The sequence below is a fragment of the Balaenoptera musculus genome, chromosome 14 (assembly GCF_009873245.2).
Source record: "Balaenoptera musculus isolate JJ_BM4_2016_0621 chromosome 14, mBalMus1.pri.v3, whole genome shotgun sequence".
In the NCBI taxonomy this organism is placed as follows: Eukaryota; Metazoa; Chordata; class Mammalia; order Artiodactyla; family Balaenopteridae; genus Balaenoptera; species Balaenoptera musculus.
The window spans coordinates 26,292,956-26,310,830 of record NC_045798.1 but is presented as its reverse complement, the minus strand read 5'-3'; the positions used below and the strand labels follow the sequence as shown (position 1 = coordinate 26,310,830).

Below are 17,875 nucleotides of genomic sequence, written 5' to 3'. Positions count from 1 at the left end.
TGTATGTCCTATCACAGTCTTTGCTCAGATGACTTCCTAGGGTCACTTTCAGGTCTATGTTTCCATGACCACAAATAGCATCTTTGGCAAGTCTGGTTTCGATTTGGCCTTAATCCAACTCCTGGATTCATGAAGGACCTGAGAAGCCCTGAGAAATAAAAGATTAATCCTGCCCAGTGGATCCGGTGGCTCCTCATCTCACAGGGTCCACTGTGCCGGACTAATCTTGTCGCATAGGCCGGGCTGGCCTCTCACGGAATGGATCCCCGGGCTGCAACCCGAGACTGGGTCTCCCATCCGCGTTCCAAGTCACTGGCTCTGCCAGGACGGACGGATGAGAGCTCTCCAGACTGGTGGGTCTACCTTTTGGCCCTCCTAATCCTGTCCCTCCTCCGGGGGGAAAGGGCGGGGACACCTGTACTAGAGGAGAGTGGGGATGTCTGTGCAGAATCAAGGGCTCGGCCCTCACAGTGCCTGGGGACAGGGGCCTCCCGGAGGCGGGCAGGGGCGCCAGATTCGGGTGAGAGGAGGCCGGGCAGAGGGGCCGGAAGGGGCGGCGGCGGAGGTCCAAAGGGGAGCGCAGCAGTGACCGGCTGAGAGTCACTCCGGAGGCGGAGGCGGCAGCGGGGGAGGAGACGAGGGGACTAGGGGCCAGGGCCGGGATTTCGGGGGAGTCTGGAGCGCGCTGATCAGAGCCGCCGGCCAAGACATGCGAAGGCGGATTCAGGCGTTGGCCGTGGTGACTTCGGACCTGAGCCCCCTTCCGATCTGCGGAGATCGGCTCGGCCGAGGAAGGAGTTAGTGGCTTTTCACCTTCAGAGCTGCAGAAAGGGAGGGATGGAGGATGAACATGAGCCGCCGTTACAGCCTCGGACTCAGGTGACCCGCTCGCGGGACCCCAGCCCCCCACCCACTTTACGCCCTGTGCTCCTGCGCACGTGTCTCGGCCGCGCGCTCTGGCTAAGGTAAGCTTTGAGCGAGCCTTCGCAAACGCCCACTACGCATGCGCCTCCCTCTTCCACGCCGATCCGCTTTTCGCAAACTTCTGAATTCCGAGACCTGCCGGCCCAGGCTTCTCGGATGAGGGATTGCGGACTGGCGTGCACTCGGGAAGGCTCAACCAACGCGTCCAGTGTACAGAAGTATCTGATCCTTGTTTGCACAGTGGAGCTAGGTGCTCGGCCCAGACGAACAAGAGCAGGTGTTCACGCGCAGTGTTGGGCTGGGGCGCAGTGTGCGGGACCTGCGCACCGGCCGCGTCCCAGGAGAGCATCCCTCTGGTCCTCGTGCGGGCCGGACACGCCCCCAGAAGCAGCAGCCCCTGGGCACTGCAGTCCTGGCCGCCTCATCCCGTCCTGGGCCTATTTCCCACCTTCACTTCTCTCCCCAACCTTCATCTCCTCCACGCTGGTTCTAAACTCCGTCCTCCCGTCCTGCTGCACCGAGGGGGCGGGGCAGCGGGAAGAGCAAGCCTATACCGCTCACCACCCCGCCTCAGGGTTTCCCCCGCCAACCGGCGCTGATCTGCATGGCCCTTCCCCTCACCTCCTTCAAGTCTTTGTGCGGATGTCCCCTTCTCATGGTGTATTCCCTGACCACCTTTTCCAGACACCACATCTCACCTTCCCCTGCTTTCTGTCTACGTCGCACAGCTGACATACTATGTATTTTCCTTGTTCATTTGTTACCGCCTGTCTTCCCCTGCTGGAATGGTCACGGATTTCGTCTCTTTTGTTCACTACTATATCCCCAGCACCTAGAACAGTAGATTTATTGCCCACAGTAGGGAGGCAAGAAATCTTTATTCACTGACTTAATAATCACCACCATAGCTAATGTCTGAATGCTTTTCATGACCAGTCATAGGACTAGGCAATCTCCATGCACGATCTTATGGAATGAAGTAATTTATGCTGTCTTGGAGACCTGCCAGCACCCCTGCCACATGGGCTCAGTTCTCATCAGGTGGTGCGTGACTTGCTGCTTCCTGCAGATCTGCTCTCTTAGTGGAACTCTCACCTCCGGGTAGCCCAGCAGGGTGCTTCCAGTGACTCCAGTGAGACGGGACTCCTGGGTTCTCACCTGGCTTCCCCCTATGGCTTCAGGCTTGGGAGGAAGTTACTTAGACCTTGTAGGAACTTGCGGGCAGCCAGGGTGCCTGTCATAGACCTGCCTGCAGACCTGTGGCAAGATCTTTGGCAGGATCCTGCCCTCAGAGCCTCTTCCTCTACCTCCCCACCCCCAGGCCAGGTTCTCACAATACGGTGAAAGCAGGTCTGTCGTCCCCCACCCCCACCCCTGCCCCGCTGTATCTGCCTCCCAGCTCAGTTCCTGGCTGGGACAGACACTTGGTATTTCACTGATGAATGAGTAAGTAGTCTTCAGGTTCTGGAAATTCTTCAGAGAGCCCTTAGCCAAACATCCTTCTGACTTGAAACTTGTATTTAAGTATTAAAAAAATAATAAATATGACACAGTGCTTTATATTTGAGGGACAATTTGCCCGAGCAAGAAAGGTAGTATAGAGTTACTAGGAAAAGATCAACAATTTGATTTTTGTATAGTTAACTACTTTGTGAATGTCTCAGAAAATATCTGAGGGAGGCAGTTCACTGCTCTTTGGGAGAGTGGAGAACTGTCAGTGTACACTGGATTTTCAAAAACTTTAACGAGCATGTTATTTTGTAATTAAAAATTATAAGAGAAAAAATATGAATAAGACTGTGAATCCCCCGAAAAAATACCAACCTAATGATGGGGCATCAGGGCGCTGAGCTGGGTGCCTTGGGGAGTTCTCCCTCCATCTCTAAGGGTGCTGCATGAGGATGAAAAGCTGCCCTTTGTTGTACCAGGTGTGTGTAGTGCACATGCGCATTGGCTGTCCCCCAGCCTGAAGGTAGGCATTATCATCACCAGGGCCAGCGAGGAAGCCACTCAGAGAAGATGAGGGAGGAAGGGCAGAGCTGGCACTGGGACCCAGGCTGCCCTCAGCTGCTCCATGTGCCCCCCAGGCCCCCACACATGTAGGTCCGTGTGGCCCCTCCTCTTAGCCTCCTGGCAGAACAGGCTGGGAGGGAAGAGAGGGAGGCCCAGCCACTCTGTTGAGAGAGTTTCACTGGGGCGAGTCACTGTAGCTCAGGGTCTCCTGTCCTGCCAGAGGCAGAGCTTCACACCTGTGGGGCCCCAACTCAAGGCATTGTCCCCTGAGCCACAGCAGGCATGCCCAGGGGCAGCCCAGCAAGGAGGGCCGGGAATGGCTGTCCATCTCAGGAAAATGCTGTCAGGGGTGAAGGGGCAGCGAGATCCTGGACTCAGAGCAGAAGGCTAGGGGTGCCTCTGCTACCTGCCAGCCATATGACCTAGGCAACTCCTCTCTGCCTCAGTTTCTTCATCTGCAAAGTGGAGCCATCATTGCCTGGTTCAGATAGATTGCAGTGCTGGGATTGGTGGAGGCTGTAATCAGGCACTCTGTGTCCTCTCCTCTCTCCTCAGTTCCAGGGCAGGGTCCTGCTCCTGACCATCTGTGCGGCTGGCATTGGTGGGACTTTTCAATTTGGCTACAACCTCTCCATCATCAATGCCCCGACTTCGGTATGTACCCTCTGTGCCCACTGTCACCATCCCAGTGGGTGCTGGGCCAGGGCCAGCAGCTGCCTGCAGCAGATCTTCAGGCCAGCATCCACTTGGTGGCGCTTTCTCCCACATGTCCACCTCCGCTGCGATGTCCCACAGGCCCTGAGAGTTCAAACCCAGCTCTGCATCCTCCCCTGAAACTCGCAAGTTCTCCTGAGTCCCTGATGCCAGTAGATGACTCCACCATCCACCCAGTGACTGGGGTCCGCCCTGACTCTTCCCTCCCTGTTGGACACCAAGTCCTTCCTAACTGCTTCTGGCTTCCAGCCATTTCTCCTCAGGTCTCTTCCACAATCCCAGTTCAGACCCCGTCTCTCCTGCCTGTATCACTGGCCTCCCTGCCTTTGACCTCCCTCTTCTAGATCCTCTCAAGTTTGATCAAACCACTCCCCTGCCCAGAAACATTCTGTGGCTCCCCAGTGCCTACAGGAATAAGGACAGACTCATCCACCTGAAGTCCAAGGCCTCCTGGGATCAGAACCTGTCCACCTGTCTCCCACCTTTGTTCCCCCAACTCTGCTACCAAAGCAGGTTAAACGCAGTTCCCCAAATGCACCCAGCCCTTCCTTGAAGTCTCCTTCTGATGGGAAGCCCTCTCTGCCCCACCTGCAAGAACCCCCTCAAGAGCCACCCAAATGCCATCACCTCCCTGAAGCCTTCCTTTAGCAGCCCCCCAGCTGGAGTCACCCTCCCTCCCCAGCCCTTGGTCTCAGCCTCCTGCTGGTCTCCTCTCAGTGTCCAAGTCATCTTTGAGTCCCCAGCACCTGACTCTGTCCTGGCCTGTGCCGATGTTCAGTAAATGCCTGTGGAAAGGATGAATCTCTCGGCCCCATTGACAGAAGCCACCTCTATCCCACCTAAGTGAGAAGGGCAAGTGTCCTGTCACATAGCTGTGAAGGAGGTGGGGCTGCAGGAAACAGGTCCCAGGACGGAACTGGGGCTCTCCCATCCCTGCGGGGCATCATCCTCCACCCAGTGCAAGAGAGCAGCCGTCACCAGACTCACTTCCTGTCCTGGACTGGGAACCCCCAAACAGAAATCCTCCCTGTTAGTTCCAGCAGAAAGGCTGGGGAAGAGTTTGATTGGCTGGTTTGGATCACATGCTCTCTGATTGGCTGGTTTGGATCACATGCCCACTAGACCAATCATGTGGTCAGGAGGGTGGAGCACTTTGATTGGCCAGGCCTGGGTCAGGTGACCAACTGTATAGGGGGCTGTAATTGTCAAGGGGAAAGAATTTCTCTCAAAGCATGTTGGTGCTTAGAAGTTGGGGATGGGAGTACATTCTGGGCAGAAACAACTATAGCTGCCCAGTCCCTTAAAAGAGGATGAAATGAAGGGTTTAGAAAGGGAGGTCTGAGCTCCATTTGCTTTTTTATTTGTTTATTCAACAAGCATGCGAGTGTCCACTTCAGTGCAAACTTCATGGCTGGAGAAGGATCTGCCCACAGCAGGACACTCTCAGGCCTTGCTTCCCATGGGCCATCACTGGCTCCTGCAAATGAGACTTCCTTGGCTTCTGAGGCTTCCCCTACCCCCTTGAATGGTCACCCTTGAGGATTTCAAGCCAATGTCAGGGGAGGCTGGCCCTGGTCCCAGCTCCCCCGGGCATGTCCTTCCCCCAGAGGGACCTGGCGGGCACCAGGCTAACAGCCATTACCCTGAGGTGGCCTGCTCACCTACACCCCCTGGTCATCCTCACGTCCTCCCTCACGCCCTGTTGGGAGGCCTAAGACCAGCCAGATACTGACATTCATCTCTGACCAAGAGGAGGGTATCTGGGTCTTTTGGTCAGGCGTTGCAGCAATCCTGAGGTGCCCCCAGCGAAGGAGCCCTGGGGACAAACACCCCTCCTGCCTCCTCTGTTGCTCTGCTGATGCTCACTGATGGCCAAGTCCATCAGAAAGCTGGTCATCAAGGGAGCCTGCTGATGTGGCCCATACAGGTGGCTTCCCAGGCCAAAAGTGGGGGAGGGGGGCCGATAGTGGACTCAGAGGGGCACATAGAGACTGGCCAGCTCTGAGCTCCAGGACACACTGTGTTTGAAAGAGATGGCACAGTGCCCTGCAGTTGGGTGAGTTCGGTCCTGCCCCGAAGGGAGTAGGATTGCTGGGGAGACTTGCCTGCTCTGCAGAGGCAGGGCCTGTGGGGAGAAGGCCTGTTGTGGGGAGGGAGCCCCCGCCCCCGGGGGGCTGACTGGCATCTCTGTCCACAGCACATTCAGGAATTCACCAATGAGACGTGGCGGATGCGAACCGGCTGGCCGCTGCCCGACCAGCTGGTCCCGCTCCTGTGGTCCCTCATCGTGTCTCTGTACCCCGTGGGTGGCCTTCTGGGAGCGCTGCTTGCTGGCCCCATGGCCATCACACTGGGAAGGTAAGTGCTTCCTGTGGACCCCCAAATGCCCTTCAATGAGGGGCACCCCGGGTGTGGGCAGGATGCCCGGCAGGCCCAGGCCCGAGTCAACTCCTCACCGGCCTCCCGCTCTGCCTGCAGTTTCACCGGGTGACTCACGTTTCCCAGCAGATGTGGCAGAGGGAAGAGTCCCATGCTGGGAGGGAGGGAGGACCCATGGCTGCCAATACAACACACATTGTCTGACTGTGAACAGGTGTTTTCTCCCCAGTGCCCCCCTTTGTATCCAACTGATGCAGATCTTGGGTTGCAAACAAGAGAGACAGACTGACAGACTGAATGGAAAGCTGTGATAATGCAAAGGATACTGGGGCAGCTCATAGGACAAAAGGAAGTGGTCAAAAGCCAGGCCTGGGGAGGGCAGGATGCAAGGCCACCCTAGCCTGGGCTTTCCTCTTGGGAGATGCCTTCAGAGCATCAGCTCCAGCCTTGTTCCACCTCCTGCATCTTCACTCGCTCTCAGAATCAAGGGAGATGGGTTGTTCCTGGCCCACCTTGGGTAGCACGCCTACACCCGTGAGACAGCAGGAGAGAAGCAGGGCTGGGCAGAAAAACAAGCGGCTCTCATGGTCCCCTCCCTTGGCTGGCCATCCAGCACGTGTCAGCGCCTTTCGCCCATATATTCAGCTCCCCATGTGCCCCTCCTCACGTTAGTTGGTTCAGTCCTTCCTGAGACCACCCAGGGCACTGCCTTGTCACAGCCACCAGGGACGACACAACGGAGGTGTCCTCCTTGAGTGCAGAGTTTCCACGTGACGACCAATCTGCCAGCTCTGCCATTAACGTGTTGATATTCTGCAATCTACACACTTAATGGTAAACTTAACTGCCCTCAAGACACCTCATGGGAAGAAGAAAGAGGAAAGTGTAGGGGAAACTAATCAAAGAAAAGGAAACTAGTGGATGAATTTAGTTTAAAGTGTATGATCCAGAACCTGGAAACATAGGTAGAGGGCCTGCTCCTGGGTTTTGGAGCTGGTCACTCCAAAACCTGCCTCGGGGACGTCCATCCTCAGGTTTTCTCCTCCTGTCTTGGTTCAGCACTTCCACCGGCTGAGGCTGTTTGCCCATCGGGGTGACCCCCATCTTCATGCTTGGGTGGGCATGGCAGTCCTGATGGTGGGTCCTTCAGCAGGTTATTGCCCTCTGAGGTCATCTACTTCTGAATGACAGGGCTCCTAATGCGATACTGAGTTCCATGGGCACCCATCCTTCCGCTTTCACTGATGTAACCTCCTTTGTTGGAAGCAAAATTGCAAAGATAACATGTTTGTGTATTTAGCAGGAGTATCAACAGCAAGTAACAGAAAACCAGGACTCAGCTGGCTAAAACAAAAGCCAACCACCCCATTCTGGTGTTTATTCTCCACTAGGGCTTAGTGACCAGCCAGGAGTTATTTCTGATTAAGGGGGTAGTAATTCACTGAAGTAGTGGCTTTACTCCAAAATCCTAGGTCTTGCACTGTGATTCTCCTTGGAGGCACTTTGAGCACCACAATCTCTCAGGTCTAGAGGGTCGAGGGGCGGAGCATCTGGCAGCTGGTTTGGACCCACTAGGGCATACTCTACTCACAGCTTCCAGGTTTGCAAATCACCAAGTGTAGGTGTCAGATCGCGACACTCACTGTGGGACAGGCTGCCTCCAAAGTAGAAAGAAGCCATCTGAGATTTGTCCATCTTCTTAGAGGAAGGGCAGCAAGCCATCCCGCACTTTGGAGGAAATGTGCCCTCGGACGTCAGGAACTCCACTGGTGTGGCGGCTCCCACTCTGTCATGCTTGTACGTTACCATGATGTCGGGTGCACTTGCCGCTTCCTCTTCCCCAGGTCCTTTCAGCATAAAGTCATCAAAGCAGCGGGCCAGCAAGTTGCCTGAGGCGGGCAGCTCCGCATGGAGCAGGTGTGGCCCAGAGCTGGAGAGCTGCCATGTCCCTAAGGAGGTCGGTAAAGGTGCAGTACTCTCCCTGCCGGGCGGAAGTAAAGTGTTTCTGCTGTCGTCTGTGTATTGAAATGCAGCAAAATGCATTCGCCAGATAAATAGCTACAATGGATGTACTGTGTTTTTTTGTTTGTTTGTTTTTGGCTGCACCACGCAGCATCGGCATGCAGAACTTCCTCAACCAGGGATTGAACCCGTGCCCTCTGCATTGGAAGCGTGGAGTCTTAACCACTGGACCACCAGGAAAGTCCTAGAAGTACTCTATTAATTTATACCAGTGAGGAAGCCGTATGTGGCTTATAAGTCACAACTGGAGTTACCACTGGATCAAGTTATAATCCACTGTCATTCTCCATTCTCTAGGCCAGGGGATCTGAGCTTTGGCCCATCTTTCACCCCTGTGCTGTTGGTTTGGAGCAGGCCAGCGGCTTCCTGTGGCTCATTTCCTTGTCAGTACATGAGCCATATGACCTCCTGTGGCCTCTCTTGGGTGATCTGCATGACGGCGCCTCTGAGCGCGGTGTCAGGAGCCCAGAGCTGACACCTCATCGTGTGGAGCTGCTGACATGCCCAGTGCCCCTTCCTGTTTTGCCGTCTGTCCCATTGAACCAGCCTCGCAGAGGCCACCCAGCCATGCTGAAGGTTCTGAGCAGTGACTCTGCAATGCACGGAGGAAACGGGAAGGGACTTGGCTCCCCAGGTGTCCCTTCCCTCACTCCGGAAGTCCCTGTTCTTCCTCCCCAGGGTTTCCTTGAGCCTGAGAAATCAGATATTAGGCCCTTCGCTTTACAGAGGAGTTTGAGGAGAGCAATGCTCAATCTGTAGGGATAAAGCCATACGAGTTCTGTCACTTCAAGCAGTGGCGGAGGCAGAAAGGAGAGTAATTTGGGACATATTGGAGGAGGGGAGTGGGAGTAGGCCCCTGGGGGCATCCCACAAGTGACCCCAGCTACAGTGGCCAGCGTCATTTCTGTTCGTGTAGCTTACACTCCTGACTCAGTCCCCTCATGCACACACAGGTCTGATCAGGGCTGGCTGCAGCTTCAGAGAAGGGTCCCCAGGGGTGGTCCTCAGGACTGAACCCACCTCTCTCGCCTGTGTTTGGCTTCCCCAAGGAAGAAGTCCCTGCTGGTGAATAACATCTTCGTGGTGGCCGCAGCGACCCTGTTTGGCTTCAGCCGCAGAGCAGGCTCCTTTGAGATGATCATGCTGGGACGGCTGCTCGTGGGTGTCAGCGCAGGTACAGTGTGTGTGTGGGGGGATCCCCTCCTGCCTCTGTTCCTACTCTTTCCTGTATCCTCTTTATTCCCTTCATTCATTGATTTGTTTTCCATTCATGCCCACCATTTTTTTGTTTTGCAGAATGATTAGATATGATTTATCTTAAAAGGGTCATATAACTAGGTACTTAAAGTGGATCTAGAAAAATGGAAAAGTTGTAAGGGATGGGAGGGCAAACATCCCCAAACTTAAACCAACAGAAGTCCTCTAAGCTGGGAGCTTCCTGGCAGTCAAGATGAAAAGGCATCTAGGATGAGCTCTCTGATCTTCCCTACAGAAGCAGAGTAGCCTGTTAGGGACCCCTCAGGCTCTGGGTCATGGGAGGGAGCAGAATTTTGAGCGTGTCCACCTGGGCTTTTAGGGGCACCCATCAACAATCCCCCTTGACTCCTACTGTTTATACAGCCAGGTGCTGATGTCTTTATTAGTTAGTTATCTATTCCTGTGAAACAAAGTACTCCACAATTTAGTGGCTTAAGACCAGCAACATTTATTAACTCATGGTTTCTCTGGGTTAGGAACCAGGAGTGTCTTAGCTGGGTGGTCCTGGCTTGGGGCCTCTCAGGAGGCTGTGATCAAGCTGTCAGGCAGGGCTGCAGTCACCTGAGGTTTGGCTGGGGCTGGAGGACCTGCTTCTGAGATGGCGCTCTCGTGTGCTGTTTGCAGGAGGCCCGGGCTCCTCAGCTTATGGGTCTCCCCGTAGGGCTGCTTGAGTGTCCTCACAGCATGGCGGCTGGTTTCCTCCAGAGGAAGTGATGGGAGAGAGGGAGCCCACGTGTGTGCGCAAGGATGCAGTCCCAGTGCATTTTATGGCCTGATCTCAGAAGTCATACACCATCAGTTTTGCCACAGACTACTTATTAGAAGTGAGTCACTCAGAACAGCCCACATTTCAGGGAAGAGGGACCAGGTCAAACTTTGTGCCCTGAGTACCTGGCACAGAAGGAATCCCTCCCTAATTTTCTGTAGGAAGAGTGGGTGTACCTCTGTGGGAGAGCTTCTGGCAATCAGTGCACCCACCTTCCTCCCAGCTCCCCCCACCCAGTGCTCAGAGAGAGGCAGGACCTTGCTGAGGGCTGTTTCCTGATCCCACGTCAGGGAAGGGATGGGGCAGCACTCCCTGACGTGTTCCCAGGTGGATGGTGACCCAGTACTGCGGCCTCCTAGCTTTTGCCGGCTGTCACCCTCTGGCGTGGGCAGTGGGGGCGCCATCCAATTCCATTTTCCCACTGGCTGCCCTGGGTGCAAGGTGCGTCCTCAGGGAAGCCAAGATGGGGGAGAACATGCAGTGGTAGTTGACGTGAGAGGTGAGAGCCGGGGCCGCTGGTGGGCATCTGCTCCCTCTGAGCCCCTCACACTCCTCCCGGTGATGGGGCTTCTCTCTCAGAAGTCCTGGGAGTTGACTGGAGTCCTGCTGGCCCTACATCAGGTGGGCAGGAACCCCTCAGAGCGCTTGAGCTGAGGGAGCAGCACTCAGTGCGTGTAGATGATGGGCTGGTGGCGCCAAGACCGCGGCGGGGGCGGGCAGGGTGGGGGGAGGCGGGCCCAAGCGTTGTGGGAGTCCAGCCTGTGGCTGATGGTTGCTGTGCTCATGTCCAGGTGTGAGCATGAACGTCCAGCCCATGTACCTGGGGGAGAGCGCCCCCAAGGAGCTCCGAGGGGCTGTGGCCATGACCTCAGCCATCTTCACCGCCCTGGGGATCGTCATGGGTCAGGTGGTTGGACTCAGGTAAGTGCCGCCCCCCCCACCCCACGTGCACTGAGAGGTTAGAGGGATGCCAGGGAAAGCCCTTCTTCACCTAAATTTCTCCTCTACCCCCCAAGTGGATTAAGGCGTTGCTTCCTTGTATGAAGGCGTTGAAACCCTGTCCACGTGCATCTGGCCAGTGTGGTGTCAGTCAGCCACACTTGGTGTGAGTCACCCTCTTCTCGCCTCTCCGGATCAGGGAGCAAAGAGGAGAGGGTGCAGGTTTGGGCTTTTAAAGGGAGCGTGTCCTGCTCATCCCAGAAAAGGGAGGTGAGGGCAGAGCCCTGTGCCCTGGGAAGAGCCCTGGGGAGAGGAGTTGCCAGGGGTGAGGTGGGGCCATGACCCTGTCCTATCGCGGGTCCCTACCTGGGTGTCCAGACCCAGAGCTGGTTGGGAAGAGGCACAGGGTAATGCAGACCCTCTGCCATCAGGAGGGCCGGTAGGGGACAGAGCTCTGACAAGGAGGCATCTGGCCCAGCCTCTCCTCTGTCTCCCCAGGGAGCTCCTGGGTGGCCCGCAGGCCTGGCCTCTGCTGCTGGCCAGCTGCCTGGTGCCTGGGGTGCTCCAGCTGGCCTCCCTGCCCCTGCTCCCCGAGAGCCCACGCTACCTCCTCATTGACTGTGGAGACTCTGAGGCCTGTCTGGCAGGTGAGTCCCTGACCTCAGGCCCCCAGACCACCCTTGACCATGGGGCACATCTGGCCAGAGCATGTGGGTCCTCATTTCCTGGGTCGCATTTATTCAGGAAAAGCTATCCCTCTCTTTGTGCCTCAATTTCATGATCCATCCATCCGTTCAGAGCTCTTTATCAAGGGGCTGTCCCAAGCGCCAAGGCAGTAGGATGGAACAGACCCAGCACCTGCCATCTGGGAACCCCCAGGGTGGTGCAGAGAAGGAGCGCCACCTGCCCCCTGCCTGACATGCAAGATGAAGAAACACTGAGTAAGACCTCAAGGGCCCAATGCCAGCTGGGCTGATGGTCTTCCCTGTTAGCTATGGCCACAATAATGATGCCGAAGGAACAATCCCAAAATCTCTGGCTTAAAGCATGCAATCCTTTACTGCATCTTCTACTCATTTACTTGCTGGGCTGTTTGCACGACCCTGCTGATCTCAGTTGGGCTGGCTCATGGTGTCGGGGTCAGCTGGGGCTGGCCAGTCGAGGCTGGTCTGGGCTGGAGCAGTTCAGCTCTGCTGCACACGCTGCTCCTCGCACTCTTGGTACTGACAGACTAGCCCAGAAGGCAGATCCAACTGCACAAGCACTTTCCAAACCTTTGGTCCCTTCCTGCCCACTAAACTCCCATTAGCCAAGGAGAGTCACGTCACTGAACCCAAAGTCCAGAGATGGGAAAATCCATGGCATCTCCACTCATGTGGCAAGGGGCGAAGACCAGGGCCCACTAATGTATTCTTCCCAGCTTGCCATGGTGGCCACAATTATTATTCATGTCCCTCCCCTGAGCAGGAACATGCTCAATGCTATCCGGAAACACCCCCCACCCCCACCAAGTCTCACCCAATCATGGCATCAGGCTTGAAGTCCAGGATCTTAAGATCATGTCAAGTCTATATATGCCTTTTCTTGAGCCAAAGACCTAGGAGATAAACACAAGTCTTCTGCCTCGCACGCACTCAGCAGACACTGGTGAAAAAATGTTTTTCAAAAAAGAGGCGACAAGGAGGCAGAAAGCAGTTGCCGATCCATAGCAATGCTGAGTGCCCCTGGGAGAACGCTGCCAGGTTCCCCTGCCCTGGGATGGAGAGTGCTCCTGCATGAAGCCCTGGCTCTGCCCCCAGGGAGGGGCCCCCCAGGCCACCGAGAAGTCCTTCCTTTTCTATCACCTTCCTTGACACCAGAAGAGGGCCCTGGAAAATGTACCTATAGAAAACTGGGGCACAGAAGTCTTTACATTTCAAACTGTCTTGGTGTCTTTTCATCCAGGCTGGCAGAGCTTCTGTCAATACAACTTTCTCCAAAAATGATATGAATTTTCTGTGCATTTGATTTATGTGCCAGAAAGCCACACCCACAATTCTTTTCTAGACATGCTTCTCTCTTGCACCCTAATTACTGGAATTTAGGGCATGTCGAGCTGCGGCGGACCAATACCCTTAAGCCTCTGTAATGCCTGTTTTTCCAGCCAGGAGGGTCTATGAGGCACTGCAGTAAGCCATACCCTTGATTTGATCTTTACCCTCAGACCAGGGCTCGCTGGCCTTGCTCTGGATTTAGTCTTTGCTCTCAGGCTGTGATTTAACTTAGGACTCTGCTAGATGGAGAAGCTAGAGATGAGAAACAGATGTCTTTTTCTTTTTTATTTAACTAACCTAGCAAGCTCTGGAATAAGTTAAATTTGATTAAACTGTGTTCCCTCTGAAGGTCTTTTTGAGCTCATTTTCCTTACAATCAGCTTAGAATACTCAGGTAAAGGCAGCTAGTTCATGCTTTTGACACTTGGAGATCTCTTTGCCCAAGTCCAGAAGTTCATTAGACCTGTTTTGTTTCTTGCACGTTACACGGGCTTTCATTCTTCCAGCCTCCTCCCCGTCCTCTGCCTGGTTAGGAACCAACACTGTATGTCATAGGTCCTAGTTATGGCGTCACCTACTCCCGTACCAGGGGTTTTTTTAGTCCGTTTTTTTTCTTGCTGCCTAACAGTCGCACCTCTGCGGGAGACCAAGGAAGCAATTACTTAGCCCAAGCCTCTGAGTTCTCTGGGGTTGGCTGATGAAGGTTGGGTCTGGCTGGAGGCTCTGTCACTGGTGTGGGTCAGCTGGACATTGGTTGATCTAGGACGGTCCCAGCTGGGCCATCTCTGCTTCTTCCTGGGACCAGTGGGCCAGCCCCACCACAAGTTTTTATGATGATGACAGAAGACCAAATAGAAACCAGCAGGTCTCTTGAGGCTGGATTGGAACACGCGGCATGCCCTCCTACAGCCTAATTCTACGGGCCAGAGCGAGTCGCAGGGCAGAGCCCAGCACCAAGGGGCGGATGTATACACACCTCCTTAGTGGGAGCAACTGCCAAATCCCATGGCCCAGGGAGGGCTGGAGAACTGAGACGGCAGTGGAGATCTGCCACAGTTGTCGTGTCCTGTGTGATGCACCCGCAGAACCCTGAGTTTCTAAAGCCCTTTCTGCTCCGTGGTGCTGTGAACTGATCATCCCTATCAGACCAAGGGGACCCCGGGAAGGCGAAAGGAGGTGGGCGTGGGCAGCTCACTGTGGGGACCACAGAGGGCCTGGGGGAGGGGAGCTCAGCGTCCTCTGCCCTGCCCCCTCCCCCAGCGCTGCAGCGGCTGCGGGGCCCCGCGGACCTGGCCGAGGAGCTGGCCGAGTTGGAGCGGGAGCGCGCCGCCTGCCAGGGCCGGCGCGCGCGACGCCCGTGGGAGCTGTTCCGGGACCGCGCGCTGCGGAGGCAGGTGGCGAGCCTGGTGGTGCTGGGCGGGGTCATGGAGCTGTGCGGGAACGACGCGGTGAGCAGTCCGCGCCAGGCCCAGGTTGGGGGGGAGAGGGGAGGGGGAAGGGGGTGGAGCGGGGTCCAGGAGGGAGACGGTGCGCCTCGGCCTCTCGCCCCCCGCCCCACCCCTCCGGCAGGTGTACGCCTATGCGTCAGCAGTGTTCAGCCAGGCGCGGATTCCCCCAGAGAAGGTCCAGTACGCCTCCATCGGGACCGGGGGCTGCGAGCTGCTGGCGGCGCTGCTCAGCGTGAGTCTGCCTCCGGGATGACACCCCATCCCCCAGCCCTGCGGCGGACCCTTGCGGGTGCTGGCCCTCGGGGTGCTGGCCCTCCGGGAACCGCAGGCCTCGGCGCTAAGCCACTTACACTTCAGGTCGCTATGTTAAAATACGGGGAGTCAGCAAGCGCTTATCGAGCACCTAGTTTTCCGGGCACTCCCACCACCATTTTGAGATGGGGAAACTGAAGGAGGTTGAATGACTGAGGTCCTCTGAGAAGTTAATAATGTCTTAATCCACTGAAGCGGTAAATTGCTCTCGCGCCCGCCTCCCCAGCTTCCTCATGAAGCCCCTCCCCACTGCTGGCCCGCAAACCGAGGGACCCGCGACCGTGGCCCACACCAGTGAATCAGTGAGGGCTCCTTTCCTTTGCAGTGTGTGGTGGTCGAGAGGGTGGGCCGACGGATGCTGCTGATGGGGGGGTACGGCCTGATGACCTGCTGGGGGAGCGTCTTCACAGCGGCCCTGTGCCTGCAGGTAGCTGGGCGTGGATGAGGGCCGGGCGGCTGGGCCCCTTCTGACCTCCCCTCACCACTCCCCCACCCCCCCCACCCCCGCCCCTCTGCCTCAGAGCTCCCTCCCCTGGATGCCCTACCTGGCCATGTCCTGCGTCTTTGCCTTCATCCTCAGCTTTGGCATTGGCCCTGGTGAGTGGGAAGAGCTCCTGCCTTTGGGCCTGGCTGAAGGAGCACAGATGTCTGGGTGAAGGATGCTTGGGTGTGCCCTCCCCCCACTGTACAGGCTTCTGGGAGGGAATGGCTGGAGGAGCGCTGGAAGGGCCCCACTTTCCTGTCTGGGACAAGGTTGGGGGAAGGCCGGCCAGGGAGCCCTGGCTGGCAGCCTCCTGTCCCCACTCCTCCTTCCAGCCGGAGTGACCGGGATCCTGGCCACAGAGCTGTTTGACCAGATGACCCGGCCTGCTGCTTACATGGTCTGCGGGGCGCTCATGTGGACCATGCTCTTCCTAGTCGGGCTGGGGTTCCCCTTCATCATGGTAGGCCTGCCCCCCCCTCCCTCCCGGGGGCCCTGCCGTAGGTTTTGTCCTTGTCAGCATGAGAACCCCAGGGGAGGCTCCATCCAGGAGGCGTGAGACTGAAGGGGATGGGGCTTATCTGAGCCAAGAGGGTCGAGTCCCTCATCAGGACCTGTGGTGGGGCCTTCCATGTGGGGGCTGAACGGGCCACACCAGATCTTGGGTCTCTTAACCCACAGGAGGGCTTGTCCCACTTCCTCTATGTGCCTTTCCTCTGTGTCTGTGTCTGTGGGGCCGTCTACACTGGCTTCTTCCTCCCTGAGACCAGAGGCAAGAGCTTCGTGGACATCTCAGAGGAATTGCACAGACTCAACTTCCCTGGGGTGGAGCCAGGGCCCCACGTGGACGGGCCGGAGGTCATCCGGTCCACAGAACTCTAGCTCAGCAGGTTTGGCTGGGGCCCAGCCGGCCGCTGCTCTTCCCTCGGGCCCTCTCCATTCACCAGCCCTGCGTCCCCTTGTTTAATGGGTGCTTGTTGAGCACCTACTGTGTGCAGGCCTGGTGTTTAGCCATCAGCGGTGAGCTGGAGAGATGGGGTCTGGGACCTCTCGGTGCTCCCTGTCTGGAGGCAGTTAACAGGAAACCAATAAAAACACAATTACAAACTGGGGCGGGACTTCCTTGGCAGTCCAGTGGTTAAGACTTCGCCTTCCAATGCAGGGGGTGCGTGTTCGATCCCTGGATGGGGAGCTAAGATCCCACATGCCTCGCAGCCAAAAAACCAAAACATAAAACAGAAGCAATATTGTAACAAATTTTTAAAATTTTCTTTCTTTCTTTATTTATTTTTGGCTGCATTGGGTCTTCATTGCGGCGAGCGGGCTAGCGGTTCTAGCGGCGGCGAGCGGGGGCTACTCTTTGTTGCGGTGCGTTGGCTTCTCATTGCGGTGGCTTCTCCTTGCGGAGCATGGGCTGTAGGCGCACGGGCTTCAGTAGTTGTAGCACGTGGGCTCAGTAGTTGTGGCTCACTGGCTCTAGAGCACAGGCTCAGTAGTTGTGGCGCATGGACTTAGCTGCTCCATGGCATGTGGGATCCTCTTGGACCAGGGCTCAAACCCGTGTCCCCTGAATTGGCAGGCAGATTCTTAACCACTGCACCACCAGGAAAGCCCTATTGTAGCAAATTCAATAAAGACTTTAAAAAAGGTCTACATCAAAAAAATCTTAAAACAAAACAAAACAAACAAACTTGGGGAAATGAAGTGGAAGAAAATACAGCTTGTGAAGGGTGTGTATACCAAGGGATGTTTGAGAGGGGAGTGGTCAGGGAAGGATTTTCTGAGGAATTGATTGTTAAAAATCAACTTTATTGAGGTATAATTTACATACAATAAAATGTATCCATATTAAGTTTACATTTGATAAGTTTTGACAGGTGTACATATCCATGAACCACCACCACCATCAAGGTAGACCAGTCACATCATCTCCAGAGTTCCGTCGTGCCCCTTTGCAATCAGGCCCTAGGCCCTAGGCAACCGCAGACCTGCCTTCTGTCATTATAAGTCAGATTTCTTTTTCAGAATTTGATATAATTTCATACCGTATGTATGCATTTGTGTCTGGCTTTGCTCCAGATGAAGTTTTTGAGGTTCATGTGTGTTGTTGCATGTATTAGCATATATCCCTTTGTATGGCTGAATAGTACTCCACTGTATGAATATACCATCATTTGTTAACCCATTTCCCTGCAGGTGGACATTTGGCTGTTTCTAATTGGTTGGTTTTTTTTTTTTTAATAAATTTATTTTATTTATTTATTTATTTATTTATTTATTTTTGGCTTCGTTGCTGTGCACAGGCGTTCTCTAGTTTCGGCGAGTGGGGGCCACTCTTTGCCACGTTGCGCGGGCTTCTCATTGCGGCAGCTTCTCCTGTTGCGGAGCACGGGCTCTAGGCACGCGGGCTTCAGTAGTTGTGGCACGCGGGCTCTAGAGCGCAGGCTCAGTAGTTGTAGCACATGGGCTTAGCTGTTCCGCGGCATGTGGGATCTTTCCGGACCAGGGCTCGAACCCATGTCCTCTGCATTGGCAGGCGGATTCTTAACCACTGCGCCACCAGGGAAGCCCTGTTTCTAATTGTTGG

General features: G+C 55.6%; 1 protein-coding gene across 6 annotated transcripts; it reads left to right on the top strand.

Annotated features, from left to right (window-relative positions):
- The first annotated feature begins 231 nt into the window (after nucleotides 1-231).
- On the top strand, nucleotides 232-16,462 carry SLC2A11 (solute carrier family 2 member 11). Of its 6 annotated transcripts, none has more exons than XM_036823059.1 (12): nucleotides 232-353; nucleotides 3,493-3,591; nucleotides 5,849-6,009; nucleotides 9,102-9,226; nucleotides 10,867-10,996; nucleotides 11,513-11,661; nucleotides 14,308-14,495; nucleotides 14,617-14,727; nucleotides 15,133-15,234; nucleotides 15,329-15,404; nucleotides 15,624-15,751; nucleotides 15,970-16,432. In XM_036823059.1, exons 3-12 carry the CDS (start codon nucleotides 5,882-5,884, stop codon nucleotides 16,168-16,170), a joined length of 1,338 nt encoding a protein of 445 aa, XP_036678954.1. In that variant the 5' UTR covers nucleotides 232-353; nucleotides 3,493-3,591; nucleotides 5,849-5,881; the 3' UTR covers nucleotides 16,171-16,432. The 6 variants fall into 6 exon arrangements, with proteins under 6 accessions (XP_036678954.1, XP_036678953.1, XP_036678958.1 ...); XM_036823058.1 differs by having other exon boundaries at nucleotides 250-353; nucleotides 16,059-16,462; XM_036823063.1 differs by lacking the exon at nucleotides 232-353 and adding an exon at nucleotides 702-879 and having other exon boundaries at nucleotides 16,059-16,462.
- The last annotated feature ends 1,413 nt before the right edge of the window (nucleotides 16,463-17,875 follow it).